Source organism: Sander lucioperca, chromosome 22 (genome assembly GCF_008315115.2).
Source record: "Sander lucioperca isolate FBNREF2018 chromosome 22, SLUC_FBN_1.2, whole genome shotgun sequence".
NCBI classification, from domain to species: Eukaryota; Metazoa; Chordata; class Actinopteri; order Perciformes; family Percidae; genus Sander; species Sander lucioperca.
In genome coordinates, this window is record NC_050194.1 from 21,687,365 (window position 1) to 21,705,254 (window position 17,890).

The 17,890-nt window shown below is 40.6% G+C and overlaps 1 protein-coding gene across 17 annotated transcripts in view; it reads right to left on the bottom strand.

Annotated features, from left to right (window-relative positions):
* Positions 1-17,890, bottom strand: part of tanc2b (tetratricopeptide repeat, ankyrin repeat and coiled-coil containing 2b) — a 152,854-nt gene that overhangs the window by 10,521 nt on the left and 124,443 nt on the right. For all 17 annotated transcript variants that reach the window (XM_031315875.2, XM_031315886.2, XM_031315877.2 and 14 more), the window contains 15 exons: positions 17,454-17,735; positions 17,096-17,220; positions 15,001-15,232; positions 13,747-13,916; positions 12,889-13,167; positions 9,998-10,165; positions 8,334-8,494; positions 5,638-5,746; positions 5,404-5,526; positions 4,966-5,202; positions 4,619-4,822; positions 3,405-3,498; positions 1,537-1,670; positions 1,129-1,252; positions 577-752 (listed from right to left, as the gene is read on the bottom strand). In XM_031315875.2, coding sequence (XP_031171735.1) covers positions 577-752; positions 1,129-1,252; positions 1,537-1,670; positions 3,405-3,498; positions 4,619-4,822; positions 4,966-5,202; positions 5,404-5,526; positions 5,638-5,746; positions 8,334-8,494; positions 9,998-10,165; positions 12,889-13,167; positions 13,747-13,916; positions 15,001-15,232; positions 17,096-17,220; positions 17,454-17,735 — 2,618 coding nt within the window. The remainder of the gene's footprint in view (positions 1-576; positions 753-1,128; positions 1,253-1,536; positions 1,671-3,404; positions 3,499-4,618; positions 4,823-4,965; positions 5,203-5,403; positions 5,527-5,637; positions 5,747-8,333; positions 8,495-9,997; positions 10,166-12,888; positions 13,168-13,746; positions 13,917-15,000; positions 15,233-17,095; positions 17,221-17,453; positions 17,736-17,890) is intronic.

Genomic DNA, 17,890 nt, shown 5'->3' on the forward strand with positions numbered 1-17,890 from the left:
GAACACATCCGAGAAACATAGTACATAAAATGTTATTTTTCTTGATGTAAAAAAAGAAAAGAAACAGATGAATCAGAATTTATCGTTTGGATATAAACCTCTTACAGAAGTAGTTTCCTGGAGCCCAAAGGGGCGTCTTTAGGTACAGTATATTTAATTTATTATCATAAAAGTCTAAGAAGACTAGCAAGTTTTCACATTTGAGAAGCTGGAGAACGTTAACAAAATGACTTGGATCAATAATCAACTTTCAAAATAGTTGTAGATTGGTTCTCTGTTGATGGACTAGTCGATTGGCCAACTGCAACTACAGTTAACAATTTAACAATAACAATTTTGCAACTAATTGTTTCATTATTTATCAATTTCCATGTTTGTGTTAAGAATGAGAAGGTGCATTTCAAAGGGCCTATCCTTAGCACAGAGAAACTCTCCCCGTTCAGGAGGTGACTTTGTGTCAAACTCTGCACTTAAATCCTTCTGCACAGTAAAGGTCAAACATCAAAGTGAAGCAAAAGCCTTTCTGAGTGGGCGTGCGATACACAGCCCTTTAAATTCGCGGATCTACACTCTTACCACTTCCGAGTCGCCGTAGAAGGCAGCCAGGTCGAGGGGCGTGCGTCCGTTCTTGTCTGCGTGGTCGGTGGCGGCTCCGCTCTCCACCAGGCAGCGGACGACAGGTAAATGGCCTTTCAAACAGGCCCAGCTCAGAGCGGTCAGTCCTTCCTTATCCATCTGAGACAGAGAGGCTCCTGGGAAAAGAAAAGGCAGCAGTGAGACACAGCCAGGCTGAATTATTTTCATAACTACATGCTTATTTCATTTGGATGGATTTTTAAAATTAGCTGCCGATTTCATTTGGCTGCAATTATTGCAAACATAATTTGAAAACTATATTTATGCTCATTCTTATTAGTGTAGTGGCTGTGATTTTTTTTTCTATGAAGGACTACGGGATTTAGACAAGTATGAGAAAATAAAAATCCCCTGGTCCCCCAAATATTCTTGTATTCTTAGCTCATCCGTTCGAATTTTAATACATTTACCAGTTTCTATTTGTACTTTGGTTTTCTATTTATTGTTTTAAATGTGTGCTAAACCCATAGGTTTACCTTTATAGCAGCTTACCTTGAGTTAGTAAAAACTCAACAGTCCCCAGGTGTCCCTCTGAGGCGGCCATCATTAGAGGAGTACGACCCTGCTTGTCAGCCAAGTTGACATCTGCGCCATGTGTGAGGAGGAGGTCCACGATCTAAAACACCCAAATACAGCAGCACCCATGTCACTATGTAACAGCAACTGGCTTTCGTACTTGCTTCGTGCTTGTGAGCTGGAAAAATTGCAATATTTTTCATGCAACCAAATGGAAATAAAGCAAAAGAAACAACATAAGTTTCTAGAGCATAACTGCCACATTTTACTTTACTGCCTTTTGGAGTAAGCTAGGGTAAGCAAAACATATTCTTGGTGTCCACTTAAATGCAAAAGCCAATGCATTCAAATTCTTGAAAGGAAGGGGATCAGGTGGCCACTAACCTGCCAGTGTCCCTGTCGAACGGCGCTGAACAGCGGGACGATGCCTCGTCTGTTAGGCTGGGCAACAGCCGCCCCCTGCTCCAGTAACAGACGACAAACCTCCAGCTTCCCCCGACCAGAGGCTGCAGTCAGAGCTGGATGCACAAACACACAATGATCAGGGATGAGATGAGAAGTTGGGTAAATGTGGTCATCACTTTTTAAGTTAATTTGGTGAACTTATTTACACATCTAGCAGTTATGAAGCAACATTATCATTTATTTGGCCTCATGTTGCTGTCCACCTGATGAATGATGAAAGTCAAATATTTCAGCTCTGTTTTTTGTCTCTACCAACTCCTGAAGAAAATATCTGGCTTCATAGCTGCTAAATGCGCCACTATGTTCACAAGCTAGTTGCTAACTGTGTCTGAGCAGGTAGTGTACAGTGCGTTTTTAGAGCTTTTTAGCCTTCTGCAGCCACAAATGACGCTATGAGAGCGGTGTGAATACGGAACAGTAATGTTGTGGCATGGACAAGCTGAAGCTCATTATAAATTAACTGTAAAGCCAATGGGAGCTGCCGATTCGGGTGATAATTCCCTGTAGAATCATACATTGATGCATGTTATTATAAAAAATATCAGTTATAGCTGATACAAATCTATGCCCTATGGGAAAACACAGCAAATCAGATTTGCTTTAAAGAGAAGTAGAGCAGAGAAGAGAAGAAAGGAAAAGAGCAGAGAGCCCCTTTTGTGAAAGCAAGGACCTTTGAAAAGACATATTCTCAAATGTAATGATTATAATTTGAATAATTTAAGCAGAGTGGTAGCAGCCCCAGAGGGAATGACCCTGGTTTCAACTATAGCTCTACCAGTACTGGAGTTTTGAGATCGATACTGATGTCAATATTTGGGAGTTTAAAATAAATCTGATAACGATATATTTGCCGATAGCATTCTTTTTCTTTCTTTTTTTTTTTTAAATCATACACACATAACATGAACAAGCAAACTTGTTACGGATTCCTTAGATCTGTTTTTTTTTTTTTAAATTGGGAACAAGATACATACTAAGTGGGACATTATATGGTTGAAAAATAAACTTTTCAGTGCTTTCTGGTGGACAATGTAACGGTGACACTGTCCCTGCATTTGTTACTTACTCAGCTAGCACATACGTACACTGATACACCGATATATGAGATAATATGTCTCACTCTAGTTCAAACCTATTTATTCTTTGCTGGAAAAACACTTTGATATACACAGTTCAGTGAGTATATCTGTGCATACATACTCTCCCTTTGGCTGTGAAAGAATAATGTATTTTCAGTTGACCTTTCCAGCAACATTGGGATTAAAACTCATCTTCCAGAACAACTGTTATCCTTCTGATCTTTTATAAACAATGAAACTACGGCTGAGTGAGTACAAATCACTCAGCCGTATAGTAGAATAGGGCTCGCAATGAGGTTTCATTGCTTTAGGATACAGTGATACATTGCATTTCTCAACACCCTGCCACAGGGCAATCGGACTAGTAATTTCTAAGCACCCTGGAGCACACTCATCCCTCCCCCTCCTCAGTGTGAGCCCAGCCCTGTCTGTGCTCCAATGACACCACTGCACTGCCATCAGCATCTGACGCAGCAGCAGCAGCAGCAGCAGCAGCAAGCAGACACACAAGAACAATCTCTCATATCCGCACTGCAGCGCTCTGCCTTCGCAGTGCCACTCAGAAAAACCCTCCCACAAAACACTCCTTAGATCGTTAAAAAAAAAACATTGAATCTGAGATTCCACAACTACATGAACCATCAAGCATTCACAGTCATCTGTCTGGGTTTCATTGGTGTAATGTCTGTCTAAAGTAGGTATTCCCACCTGTCTCCCCCCACAGGGTGTCAAAGTTATTGATTTGAGCCCGCTCCACCTCCTCTTCATCTTTCTCTGGCAGGTCCAGCAGGTAGGACACAATCTGATGGGGGACAGGATTCGAGATGACACGGATAAATGTCCAAGTTTACTTTAAAAAGACTCAGATAAACATGTTAGAAACAAAAAAAAAAAAGAAATCAAAAAAGTAAAACCACTTGTTATCATGAATCTACTTTCCTTCTATATGTAATCTAATAAGGCTGAATTTTAGATGACTGACAGTCATCATTAGCAACTACATCGACCACCAGACCTCGGTCAATCAGCTGCTGGAACAAAAGTTTCATTGCTTTAGTCTTTTTAGAGCGGAAGTAGGATTTACCACATAATGATATGTTATATATGGTTCCCCTCTCGTTTCATTTTCCCTCTTTACATCTCTCTATTCCCCTAACTTCTTTTCCCTTCCATCATACTCTAGCTCATTCCCCTTTCTCAAATTAAAATTTAGAGGTTTGCGAAGAGCTTTGCTGCATTTTCAAAGTGCTTTCTCTCTCAATTTGCTTGACTATTTCTATGTCTCTCCTGGCACTTTTAACATTTAGTCACAAGTGTGTATTGAAAGATAAATTGCAGTAAAACATTCGACAATAATTCAATATGTAGTGTACAGTATCACTAAGAAAAGTAACCCCACAACATTTTAATGTTATGTAGTGTAAAAACAGTTGAAAGAGATGCAGAGATGAGTCTCCTCTCTGTTGCCTTCAGCTCACACACTAATCATCATCAACATTTCAGTGCAGTCTGATTCTCCTTGCATCCCCTTTTTCTTCCTGGGAACACGGCATTTTTGCGGCTTGCTCTGATGAAAAACAGCTGATGTACTGCAATATAAGCTTAAATGATAAATTATAAGTTATGACTTAATTCATTACTGAACAACCTTGGAGTGATTGTGGTGCACAAAACCACAGAATGTCTTAATAATAATAATAATAATAATAATAATAATAATAATAATTAGTATTATTATTATTTTTCCTCTGCAGCTTCACAACTGAGCAAAATCTACCTCCACAAATGTAGAACTTAAAAGAAGAACTCTGAAAAAAGTAAAATTGTCACTATTAGTATTAGGAGTTAAAGGCACTGGAGAGCATGATAATTAAAACCATTACACTGCCTACACCCCCATCAGCCCCCTCCCCCTTCTGTACCTCTGTGTATCCCATACTGGCTGCAGCGATGAGGGCCTGCTGCACTGCGTGGTTCTTGGTGAAGGCCTGTTGGCTTTGTGGCGACTGCTGCTGCTGCTGCCACATGCCCCAGTCACACTGGATGAGGAACTTCACCACCTCCATGTGGCCCCTCAGGGCTGCGTGAACCAGAGCGCACTGGCTGTTCTTATCCAGGTGGTCCACCTGTTGACGTGACGTGGAGTTGATCAGGAAAACAAATTCCAAGGAAGATCACAAAAGTAGCTACAATTTAGCTCCCGTTATCAGGACATGGAAGTGATCTATTACAAAATACATTACAGAGAAAAGTCACACCCTTCACACACCTTTGCTCTCCTGCGGCAAAGCGCAGTCACAATGGCCATGTGTCCACCAGCGGCGGCGTAGCCCAACGGCGTGAGGCCGCTTTCAGACTGAGCGTCGACAGAGGCGCCGTACTCAAGCAGCAGAGCCACCATGTCCATGTAGCCCAGGTGGGAGTGGACACACAGGACGGGGGCGTTGTTCAGCACCTCCGTACGGTAGTTCACATTGGCACCGCCCAGCATAAGCAGCCGGCTCACCTGGACAGAAAAAAATATATATTTTTAAATGAGGAACTACAAAATTGACACAGTTGGTATGGATTTCAATTTTCAAACTATCTCTATGTTTTATGGATGTTTTCTGTGAAGCATATTTCGAGAAGTTGTCTTGATTTGGTACCCAGAAATGTTGAAATATTCTTAAAGTATGACTCCTCTCTGCAATGTTAGTGCCTGTACCTTGATGTTGGGAGTGTAGAGGTTTCGGAGTGAAGAAAGTGCAGCTGAAAGGCCCTCTGTGCTGTAGGATACCCACATGCCTTGCAAGATGGATGAGGAAACCCCGACTTTCTTGCTGAGACCCTTGAAGAGAGAGATAGAGTGTAAATATTCATTACTTTGGAGCCAGACCACAGCTGTGCAGGGGCGTGTGCGTGTGTGTATAGATGTGTGAGGAGACAAATAATGGTATACCTTGAAGATATGTGCTTTGAGGATGTGATGGCCCAGCTCAATAGTCTGCTGTCTGTTCAGCTTGTTCTCCTGCCGAGAGAACCAGAAGGCCAGCAGGGTGTGACCGCTCCTGCAGAGAGGACGAACACAGAATCCTTCAATACTTGAGACTGACTCATCAGCTCATTACATTGTGTTGTCACCTGCACAGTTGGTGCAATCAGTTTTCATTATAATACAGGAAATAAAATGTTCCGACACTTCCTCTGCTAGATAAACATAATGTCCCTGTGACTAACTGACTAATAAGCCAAGGCCTTAAAAATACATTTTAGCATATTACACAAGATACTGCAGCAAATGGCAGTCAGAAGAATCATTTATTTTCACATCTTTTGGTGAAACTGTGATAAATAGTAACTTTTGAATGGGGTTAGGTACCCCGTAATTCCTTATATTATAACATCAATATATTTCATAATAAATGCTAAAAATGTTCTTTTTCATAAATTCCTTTTTTTAAATTTGAGTCTCGTTAATTCGACTTCTTGGAAAACAGCTGAGATGTAGTGATTACATCTTTGTGTAGCAGATTTACAATCAATGATTCAACCCCAGATTTTTTAACAACCTCCTCCTATTATAAAACCTGCAGCAAGCAGGGATTTTGGGTGCAAAAACTAAAGAATTGCTGTTTCCTTAAAGGGCAACTATTATATAGCATTATAGCAACACTTGCATTTTATGTTTGTACTAGAACATGTTTTCATGCTTTAATGTTAAAAAAAACACTTGGCTGCTGCACCTGTATACACCATAGATATTATATAAGAATGGACCAACAGATCCCGTTGCTCTGGACGGAGACCAGTGAAGGCCATTAAAAGCACTTTTCTGGTGAGCGGCGAGCGTTACTGAGCAGCCTCCAACTGAGAGAGACGACGTAAATGTGACGTGAGCAACCTGTCTGAAAGTTGGAAGTCTTCTGGTAGCTGTACCAAGAGAAATCTCAATCATTCCCAATCTTGCAGAGACGGAGAGCGTAGGTATATGTAAGGAGATAACATAGGACAGGCTAATTATTGCTAACTAAAATGCTAGTTAACATTAGTAATTAAACTTAAACAGCCAATGTAAGTCGAAACTGTCTGCGAGCTTCTCCTGTACTATACGGTAATTCCTCTACTATGTGACAGTAAGTCCCGTGGTTATGACACAATCGTTAGCCTATTTTTACAAAAACGTCTGCTATGGATTAGTGTAATACCAAGTAAATACAGGGCCAGTATCGCCAATACCGATACAATACTGATACTTTTTAGTAATTAAGGTGGATGCATCATCGAATTGCTAAATCTGAATGAATTTTCATGACCTTTAAGTGTTTTTGTGATTTTAACTTTGGATTATTAATAAGTTAAAACCCAGGACAGAATTTTCATATGCTTGTATAAATTTCTTGTTACCACTATAGCTTACGGCCTTTTTACAAATTATACAGCTTGCCGTTGTTTCATTTTCGGCCTGAAAATCTAGCCCCACGGCGCTTCTCTCTGCCATTCTTCTGCTCCGTCTCTGTGCTGCTTGTGTGTGTTTGCTGCTGGCCGCTGCTGGGCCTGGCTGCTTGCTTGCTTGCCTGGCACCGCTGAGTCACGTGACGGTACAACATCAAATTACAAGAGGGGGGAGTGAGCAAAGTGTGCCTGCTCCGCGCTATGACAGGAGCGGCACTAGAAAGCAGCGGCACTTACACAGACACAGACAGCCAGGTCACCTCTTTGATGAAACCGCAGCAGTGCATTATTACACTGGTATTGATCAATATCAATACCAACGTTGGTATCGATATTATCGATATTTGGATCGATCCGCCCACCACTACTAGCTAGTTGAAGCTGGAGCTACTGCAACAGAGTATATAGCAGGACTTTGTACCATGAAAAATCACCAATAAAGGCTTCTAAACCAAATACTACACAACCGGACATGTCCCCTGTACTTAATAGTTAGCAGTATGCTAACGTTTGATTGTAGTGGAACGAAGCAGCACTTTCTACCGTCAAAAATTGCAGATAATGCGACCTGGAATTGGGGAGAATTGACAACACTGGCAGCCCAGATGGCATTGTTTACTGCCGTTAGCTATGTAGCTACTATAGTTAGCAGTGGACACTAATAGAATATAGCAGCACTTTCTACAGTCAAAAATAAAGGCAGATAAAGGCTTTTAAACCAAATACTACATAAACAGAAAATGTTTCGGGAGTAATGTGACTCGGAATTGGGGAGAATTTAACACTGGCAGCCAAAATGCCATATTTGACTGCTTTTAGCATGTAGTTACGTGCAACAATGCTAACACCGCAGTGGCTTTAAAAAAACACTCCAGTCCTGCCTACCTGGAACAGATAACCAATCATAGAAGGCCAGCTTAGAGTTGCGTAATACTTAGCCGAGAGTAGAAACAACTGTGGAAACTGGAGTGCTCAGAACAGTTGGAAACCTCAACGTTTTAGCTCTCGGGATTTCTCTAAAATATGTTTGCCTCATTATTTGCCACGTTTAACATGAAAATCCAACATTATAACATTGTAGATATGACAGAAAACACGGAAAACCATAATATGTCCACTTTAAGACTTTGAGCATAAACCTTCTTTCTAAACATTCAGTATGATCCCAGATTCAATCCACGGGTGTCTCCTGCACGTCCTCACCTCGGATCGCAGAGGAACTTTGTCTTTTCTCCTTCTTCTCTCCAGATCAGCCACTCCCTAAAGGACGGGTGAACAAACATCCTGGTACCGTCCCTCCTCTTCACCAGGAAGACTGACAGGTTGTCTACACGTTGTTGGAAATCCTCCCAGTCCAGCGTGCCCTGCAGCCACAGACATTGTTTTGATTATTTAGACATTTACAAACACAAAATTAATCCAAAACACTGTGCACATTAACCTTCTCACATATTTAATAATACATGTCAATTTTGCTCAGTGCACAAAAAAATCCTCTATGTTTCTTCTTGAGAGCAAGCTGAACACCACTATTGCATCTTTCAATCTGCGAGCAAAAAAATAAATGCATTTATTTATTCTTTTCATTCGAATAAAAAACAAAACAAGATGGTCTTTTCTTCATATTGTTAAAGTCCGTAAAAACTAGGACAGAATCAAATATTGCTAAATCCTGATTGGTGCACAGCAAGCTTGTTACACCACCCTTTTTCAAAGCTAAACACAGCCTACTTCAGAGACGACAAAACAAATACAGAAATGTAACGCACAACAACTAAAACTATTCTAAGTTTGGCAGGAAATTCACGTGAGTTCACGTAAGAAAAACATCAGTCAAAGTAAGATGCTGTTTTCAGGGCCTTTAAGTATACCTGGCTATGCTAAATAAACATTTGATAACATACTATGAAATTTTTATTGACTTACTGCCTCATTTATTTTAGATCAAGGACAGAGTAAAACCACAGGTTAGCAAGATATGATATCACAAGGAAACTAAAATATTCTCACCCTTTTTGTTTTAAATTAAAATGTTTTGTTTTTAAAACAACATACAAAACATACAATTCACAACATGAACCCCCCCCCCCCCCACCCCCTTCGTCATCACCACCCACCTACACAAAAATCAAGAGAAGATGACACAGTAACTACAATATTCAAGACCATACAACAAAATAATAACAAAATAGACAATAAACCATAAATCAAATAAACATATGTATAAATGACAACACCATAAGCCCATCATAGACATCTCTCCCCAACACAAAGCTTCTCAGGAGCCCTCCAGAAAGTTCAGGTACTTTCCCCATTTTGTAGTATAAACTACAAATCTGGCAAACCGTTTATATGACATTTTCTTTCTAAAGGCCACCACCCTAGCCATCTCACAAGCCCACTCCTGGATTGACGGCACCCTTTCATTCCTCCATCCTCTTAAAATAATCTGTCTGGCTATCATTAAACTAGTCTGGACCCAGCTTTTTTATGTGCTTATCCATCCCGTTTAGGATTGACCAAATAGAACATAATAATCACAAAATAATCAACAAATAATCTTGGGCTGAATGGAACCTGGGTCCCTGCAATCCGACATAAGTTATCATGTATCCTGGTCCAAAATTCCTGGCCCTTGAAGTCCAATAAAAGCGATGCATAATCTTGAACTGAATGAGGCGCGCCCTCACATAGCATAACGTAGTTTAAAATGTTGCTTTTTTAATGTTGTACTTTGGTAGAAGGTTGGCTTTAATACTGGATCACCGAGGCCATTTTATAAAACATCAATTCCATTCAAGGCCTTGATATTTAAAAGATTAAAAAGGCCTCAAGGTCTGAGGTCTTGTATATTTTAGGATTATTACCTGCAGAGAACCGGCGTTGATGGCCTGATATATCTGCTCATCGGTCAGCGGATGAAGCGAGGCCACGGCCACATTGAGCAGAGGAAGCGCCCGCTCGAATGAGGACTGTGTGGGGAAGCGCATGTTGCACTGCAGCAGGTACACCTCTGCCAGGTTGACTGGAACCACCTGAGGAAGAGAAGAGTGAATATGAATCATAATGCTGATTTCATTTTGGAGCAGCTCTACAGAAAATGAATAATGCATTGTGTTTCTACAGCGCGTCCTCAACTTCTTCTTCCTCAGAGAGGAAAATGTAAATGCATCAGTTGTCATTTTTTTATGGAGTCTGGAAGCACTTCTGAATACACGAAAATAAATGAACCTGAGGGTGTGCAAATATTTCATTGTAAAATGCACACTAAAACAATTCAGCTGCATTATTTATGAAAAAGGAGTTGGGTTCCGACTGTCAAAAATAAGATTTTATTTTACACTTTTACACAAAGCATGTCAGAGTGCAGGTAAATAAAAAATGGCTTTCGAGCGTTGCCTTCGCAAATCATGAGCACCAAGTTATTTAGTAGCCTGACACTGTGGGCCTCCTCTCAGACAAATCAATCACCTCATCTCTTCCCCGTTGCTATGGATGTAGTGAGTTAGGCTGTGTGCTAGAAATTGAGACCTGTTTTTTTAAGCCTGTATATCGATATTTTAGCGTATTATTTTTTACATTTTCGCATATGGCACCAAAAAAATGACGCTGACTTAGCCATCAGGAGATCCTGTTTGCAGTGTACCCATTAATGTACAGACACTAGTTTACTTTTATACTGAAAAAAATTAAAACACTATGATTCTCAGACAAGTTCTGCAGTTTTTCTGTGATTTCTAAGCGGATTTAGGGACATTTATTCTTGATGGACATAATGCTTCTAGGAAAATGTAAGTCACACTGAATACAACAATATGTGTATCATATCTGTGTGTTCAAATTTCAGTGAATTATGACTCTGAGTACGTTTTTAAACGCAAATTGTGGCAATTGGGTGTTAAGGGTTCTAAAGCCAATGTTACAGCTCTGCTGACCGTGTTGGTAAGTGAGACAAATTAGTAGCTGTGTTGAAATTAATCATTGCATTGATGTATCGCGATGTGATGACGATTCTGCATCGATGCAGTGAGAGACCATAATCGATTATAGCCCACTGATTGTAGGCCATAATCAATTTTGTCTTGTTGATTTTCCGGTCGCTGCTTTTTATGTTTTTGCCTTTTGTCTGTTGTCTGCTGTGTTAAAGGAGAATTCCGGTCGATTTCAACACGTAGCTCTGTTGTTTGGAAATTTGGAGTGCTGTCAGTAGCAAGAAAAACTAAAACAAATCGGTGCTGCCTAGCTAGCGTTAGCACCCAACAGGCTTAAACAGGGCAAGTTTTAAACGTGTTTTTAGCCTCTAAACATGCTCGAAATGTCATTACAAGTGCCTACCTATGTGCAGTGATTCCTTCCGAGGGAACACAGCAAATCTGACTGGAATATTTTATTGTATGAGTTCGACAATCGACTAGTGTGGACTTGACCGGAAAACAGGAAATAAACAGAGGTATGTGCACTGGCTGGATTAACACAATTTTTATGCCTTTCTGTCACATCTGCAGTCAGATTCGCTGTGTTCCCTCGGAAGGAATCACTGCATATGAGTAGGCACTTGTAATGACATTTCGAGCATGTTTAGAGGCTAAAAACACGTTTAAAACTTGCCCTGTTTAAGCCTGTTGGGTGCTAACGCTAGCAGGGGGATAACACGGTGTAGGCAGCACCGATTGTTTTCGTTTTTTTTGCTACTGCCAGCACTCCAAATTTAAGACTCCACTACATTCAGGGAGTGTCTTTTTTAGGGGCAGAAACAATAAAAAGGGGAGTTCATATATATCTGACTGCTTGAATTTGTTAATGCATGTATGAGTGTAGCAGTTTATAATAATACTGAGGTGGTGACGCATCGCGATATCAAATTGATTCGTTGACAGGATAATCCTGATCTAATCGAATCGTGAGACCAGTGAAGATTCAACAACAACTAACTTCCAGTTGTTTTAAGAACACCTGTCTCTTTTAATCTCACACAGTATATTTGCCTCACTTCTTTCCCTCCACATCCCCCTTTCAACTCTCCCATGCGTCCGCAGTGAAAACCTCTTCTCTTCAACATTTTCTAAGCCAAGGACCCCTTAACTGAAAGAGAGACGGAGCACGGACCCCCTACTACATAGATTGTACAAAAGTTGCATATTAAACTGGGGCTACAATAACGTGTAGGGCGGCCTAAAGCCTTTTTACATACCTTTTTAGTGAACAGAATACTAAGCTATTAAAATAATAATTGTTGGCATGATTTTATAAATCATGTTTAAATGATGTTAAACATACACACAGCACAGTGAATTCTTAGGATTAACTGTATCTGTGGATGGCTACCTTAGTGACTACCTTACCTATAGGTCAGTAAGCATTAATCATTAATGTTGTTTTTTTTTTTCACTAATAGGCTGATTTATATTTGCTAATAATATGTTGGATTCATGTTAAGACGTTTTCATTTTTGAAAAATCTTTCAAATTTTTTTTTCCCGGACCCCCCTGTTGAAGATCTCTGGTCTAAGCTAAACCTGTAAAAAAAACAATCACAGGGTGCCTGGGTAGCTCACATGGTGGAGCGGGTGCCCATGTATAATGGTTTACTCCTCGACACAGCGGCCCAGAGTTTGACTCTGCCCTGCGGCCCATTGCTGCGTGTCATTCCCCCTCTCTCTCCCATTTCAAGTCTAAGCTGTCCTATAGAAATAAAGGCCTAAAATGCCCAAAAAATAAATTAAAAAATAAATTAAAAAAATCACAAACTGACTCTGTACCTTATAGCTGGAGCTTTTGAGGACAAGGTAGCCCTTCTCGATGAGGTCGAAGGTGAGCTTGAGGTACAGATAGGAGCCCTGGCTCAGGGCCTTGAGGTGGCCGCTGAGCTTGCCGAAGGTGGTGTTGTCCATCTTGCCGTTGAGCGAGATGTTGTTCTGGATCTCTGGGCTGCTGTGGATGCGGTGCAGGATGTAGCCCTGCAGGTCCTGGTCTATGGCGTCATTCTCCTCCAGGCTGTCCAGAGAGATGCGGTGGAACGGCAGCGCGTTGGTGATCTCCTGAACAGTCAGAATCAGGAACTTCGTTATATTGGTGCGGAGACATCTTTATAAATTGCCTACATACTTACTTATTTAGGATAAAATGATTCACATACAGGTCAGACATTAAGTACAACATGCTATGAATAACTAGTCTACATCTATTTCTTCCTCGTGAATAAAAGGTAAAGGGAGAGGAGACAAAGACAGCAGAGACTCAAATAAAAAAAGTCAGATTTTAGAAACACTGTTTTTCATATCCTTCGCATAATAGAGTGAAAATGAAAAGGTCAGAGTCAAAAAGGGGACGAGTTGCATTCAAAACAAATTCAATATAATCAGTTAGTGGCCTCTAGTTAATTCAAAAACAACCCGCATATAACTAATTAATTTAAAAGCGTTGTAGCTGGCAGTGGTAACAATAATAGAATAATACAATAAAGAGCTAGCTGCTGTTTATGTCATTCCATGCTGAATTTTAAATAAAGCCCCTTGAATTAGATTAAATATCAAACAGCATAAGAGCAGATACAAACAGTGGGATTTACAATCTGTATACTTAAAAGATAAACTGCTAACCGCCCGTCTGTCCTCTACCTGTAACGTGGTTCTGACTGTGACCACCAGTTTGAGCCAGGGAGGGAACTTGTTGATGGTTTTGGTGAGGAAGGACACGATGGTGTCTCCGTAGTCCGGCTTGTGAAACTCTGCCTCATTCAGACCGTCTATGAGGATGATGAGGTCCTCCTCAGAGTTGATCTTCCTCTCTGAAAAAGAATGAGAGCATGAAAACAAGATACTATTTAGCACATGTGCTGTTCCATCAGCCCTCTTAACAAAAGTCTCTTAAAGACTTAGAACGTCCAGGTGCTATAATTTGTTCAAGTGCAATACCGTTAGGAGTGCAATAGAGGGTCTGTGCAATATGTAGCCATGTTTAATGTTGGCAACTGACTAGTAGCAATATGTTTATTTTATATTTATTTGATGTGATCTTGTATTTATTTATTACCTGATACCACTAAACCAGCTATATTTATTGATTGACTGGTATCTTCTAATCTGATAGTATATTACTATTCACTGTTTGTAATGTATGGAGCATCATTGTGCCCAAAATGAATTCCCCCACCAGGGACAATAAAGTGTATTTATATACAGAAGATGGACTGTGATGAATGATTCATTATTGAACTTAGAAACAATAGAAATAATAATAATAAACAAACAAAAAAAAATCTAATTGACTTGATGTTTCCAGAGCTTTCAGCCACATTTCATAGTCTTTCTCAGGAGTCGCTTATCTTCTCTTTGATAAAAGCATTACATTTCTGGGAGAGCCACAAAGTCATATTTCACTTCATAATTGTGTTTTTACCTGTGAAGCTGTGTGTGGTTTATTAAGTTAGGAGCTTTAAGAAACATTCAGTTCGATTGATGTTGATTATATTGAGAACATTGTGCACTAGATCCCTCAAATATCATGCACCAAGGATTTCGAGTCAAAGAATGAATTGAATACTGAGGCTTGAAGAGGCATGAATTACAAATCGCCAAAAGCACTGTGTATGAATCATAGTCTATGGTTTGAATGTCACGCAAAATACTTATTTCACATTCCAGTTTATTATGAAGAACGTGAAGACAAACAGAGCCAACGGAGCAAATAAATGAAGGTTATACCAGCTGAACAAGAGGGAGAATGACTCATACAGAGCTATAGATTACTGCAGTTCTTAAATTTAGTTAAATGATTAAAAACGATTAAATACAAGGCTTACTTACTAAATATTTTTGCATGATTTCATACCCCAGAAGAGATTTTATTATTTTCGACTACAAGTGTATCACCTTTGTAAAGTGCATCCAGGGGTTCTAGGACCCCCCTCCTGAAGGAGGCCAGGGGGTCCTGGACGCAGGAGCGCAAACTCAGGATGCTCTGTAGGTGCGGCTCCCTCAGCATTTGCTCCCTGTAGGCGACGAGGTGCGGCGAGCGGCACAGCAGAGCCGCCACGTTGTGCACAAACTCCGGCACCAAGCAGGTGTAGGCGTTATCTGCCTGGCAGTAGTGGTACGCCACCACCTGGGGGTGACAGAGAGTTGGGAGAAGATTGCAGCCAGGTCAAATATAAAGGTAAACACTTACAGTAAATCTAAACATGAGCAACCTTTGGGTATTGCAAAAACTGAAGAGCAGTGTCAGGGAGCATGGGAGTCACATGACACACTTTTAGAAATAAGACTTGTTTCTGGGCACAGCCAGCTTTCCCAGTGCCTACTACAGCTACAACTCATTTGGGATTGAGTCAACTTCACAGTGGATGATTGCAGTATAATGAAACATAATACTCCTTGTTTCGCTGTATGGTTTTAGCCATTAATAATTCATTGCTTCTGGCTGCCTAGAGAGACGGATTCGGAGTTAGCTCATGCATGCTCATGTGTTCGATGACTGTGGCACAAAGGAGTCAAGCGTTAAACTGTCAGATTTCACAGTCATGTACTGGAAACATGTTCATGATTAAATGAATGAATGAATTAATGAATAAAAAGTCTTTGCATGGACATGTAGTGGCGTTAGAGGATAGTCGAGGGCAGGTGAATTTTCTCGGAGGTTAGTCAACAAAACAATAGAAGCAGCTGTGACCAAGCGCTCCCGGGGACTGAGAGATCACAAAGAGTTTGAATTTTCAGAGGCGGTGGCAGCGATCAGAGGGGCAGTGAAGAAAAAGGGATGAAAAAAAAAAAGAAAAAGAAAAGAAGAATCAAAATGAAATGATAATTTTTTGGTCACAATGGGATAAAGGGCTTTAAAACAAAAGGGGTGAAAAAGGGAGTAAGGTTAATTATTAATGCACAGAGTTAACAAGATCTAATAGCTTGGCTGGGAAATGGCTTTCTGCAGGTATAAATATTTCATAAGGCTCCCTGGCAAAGTTGTTTTTTCTTTTTTAAACACATCTGCATAATGCATCAGGCTGGGACTGGGGATGCAGATGGCTAAGCAGCAGGGGAGGGGGACCGAGGTGCAACAGCAGACAGGAAGAGGAGCCAGAAAAAGAGCCGGATTCACACATCATACAGGTTTACATTGCAGGCAGGTTCAGACAAGTTAATTACTCAAGTAATAGTGTTTTAAAAGAAGAGGCATACATCTTCTTCTTTTTTTTTAAATGTTTTTTTTTTTTTTAAAAAAGGGTCCTAACTTATGTCCACCTGTTTTGAAGTCTACCACCTCGACAGCAAACCCTGTGTGAGTCGATGATAGCTTGCAGGTGGCATGAAAGAGTTGCGTCTGTGCTTGTATTTTGGAAAGGCATTCAAAAGAGTGAATCAATGGCTTACTACCACCTCTCGAGCTTTTTAAATTATCGTTACAGATTGAGGCCTGAAAATTTTACGCTGAACCATAAACAATAAGAAATGTACTATTATACTACATATGACCATTTTAGTGATCCGGCAGCATTTCCTCTTAATAATCATGTATGCAGTTTTAATCTTTGATGAAGAAAAGATGAAAGAAAGAATTGACAAAACAGTTGTATGCAAATGAGAACCCTGACATAATATGTGGTCATTAAACATACATTTTCTTTTCATTTCATACAGCTGTGAAAGGAAAAGTGGAAATGGAGGTGTAGGGAGATAGAAATGTTCATAAGTGGCTCAGGCTTGGGCACTCATCTTTTCGTAATTTACGGCCATCAATTGAAAGCTTGAAATTGCATATTAAAATCACTACAAGCACACGTTTCTGGAGCAAATGGCAGAAAAAATAGATAATCTGCATTTGTAAAAGAGGCCAATGGAAGGAGAAATCAAGAATTATTCAAGTATGAAAATCCACCAACATTCTTTTAGTAGTATTAGGTGCATTTTGTCTATAAATCAGAGACTAAAACGTAAATCTTTGTGTGTACATGGTCACAGGTGTATCTGGTACCTGAGATGCCAGCCTCCTCATGGCTTCTTCCTGACGTCGCCTCATCTCAGGGGTCCCGGGACAGCTGCCTCCTCCCAGGGTGCCATGCGTGGGCTGGGGCTGAGTGAGAGGGAGCCCCTCTCCATCTGGACACAAGACAACAACACAGTCAGGGACAGCTCTAACACGTGACACATTCATGCCATCTTTTCACACTGCCACTCTCAAAACAAATGATTAAGTGAGACTGTCCAACATTTTATAAAAATACTTCAATTCTACGGTGGAGTTCAAGAAAGAATTTTCCATCTTCACTGATAATTACAAAAAGGAAGCAAGGCGTCTTGGAAATCATGTGTAGAAATAAGTTGATGCCTACGTTTGGGTGAGGCCTGAGGGCTGTCGGAGGCAATCTGTCTCATGCGGGTGCCGTGGCAGCTGAGCGCCACCAGGCGAGAGATGATCGCTGTCTTGCCAAAGCCGATGTTGCCTACTACCGCCACGCCGCGGTTGGTGCTGGCGTTGGGGCTGTTGAGGTGGGCATCGATCTCCTGAAAGAGCCACTCGCGGCCCGTAAAGACAGAGTCCATGGTGATGCTCGGCACCTCAAACAGCAGAGGTTTGAGGGCGATGTCTTGAGGCCGATAGGGTGCAAAACGCACTGGCGGATCAGGAAAATTAAGAATAAAAAGTTATAAAACACATTAATGTACTAAAATTAATGTTTTACAATCAAGAGTCTCCCCCTTTCCTGCAGTAATGCATCTAGAGACTGAAATAGGCTTAGTTACTGTGTGTAAAAAGCCCCTATACTAA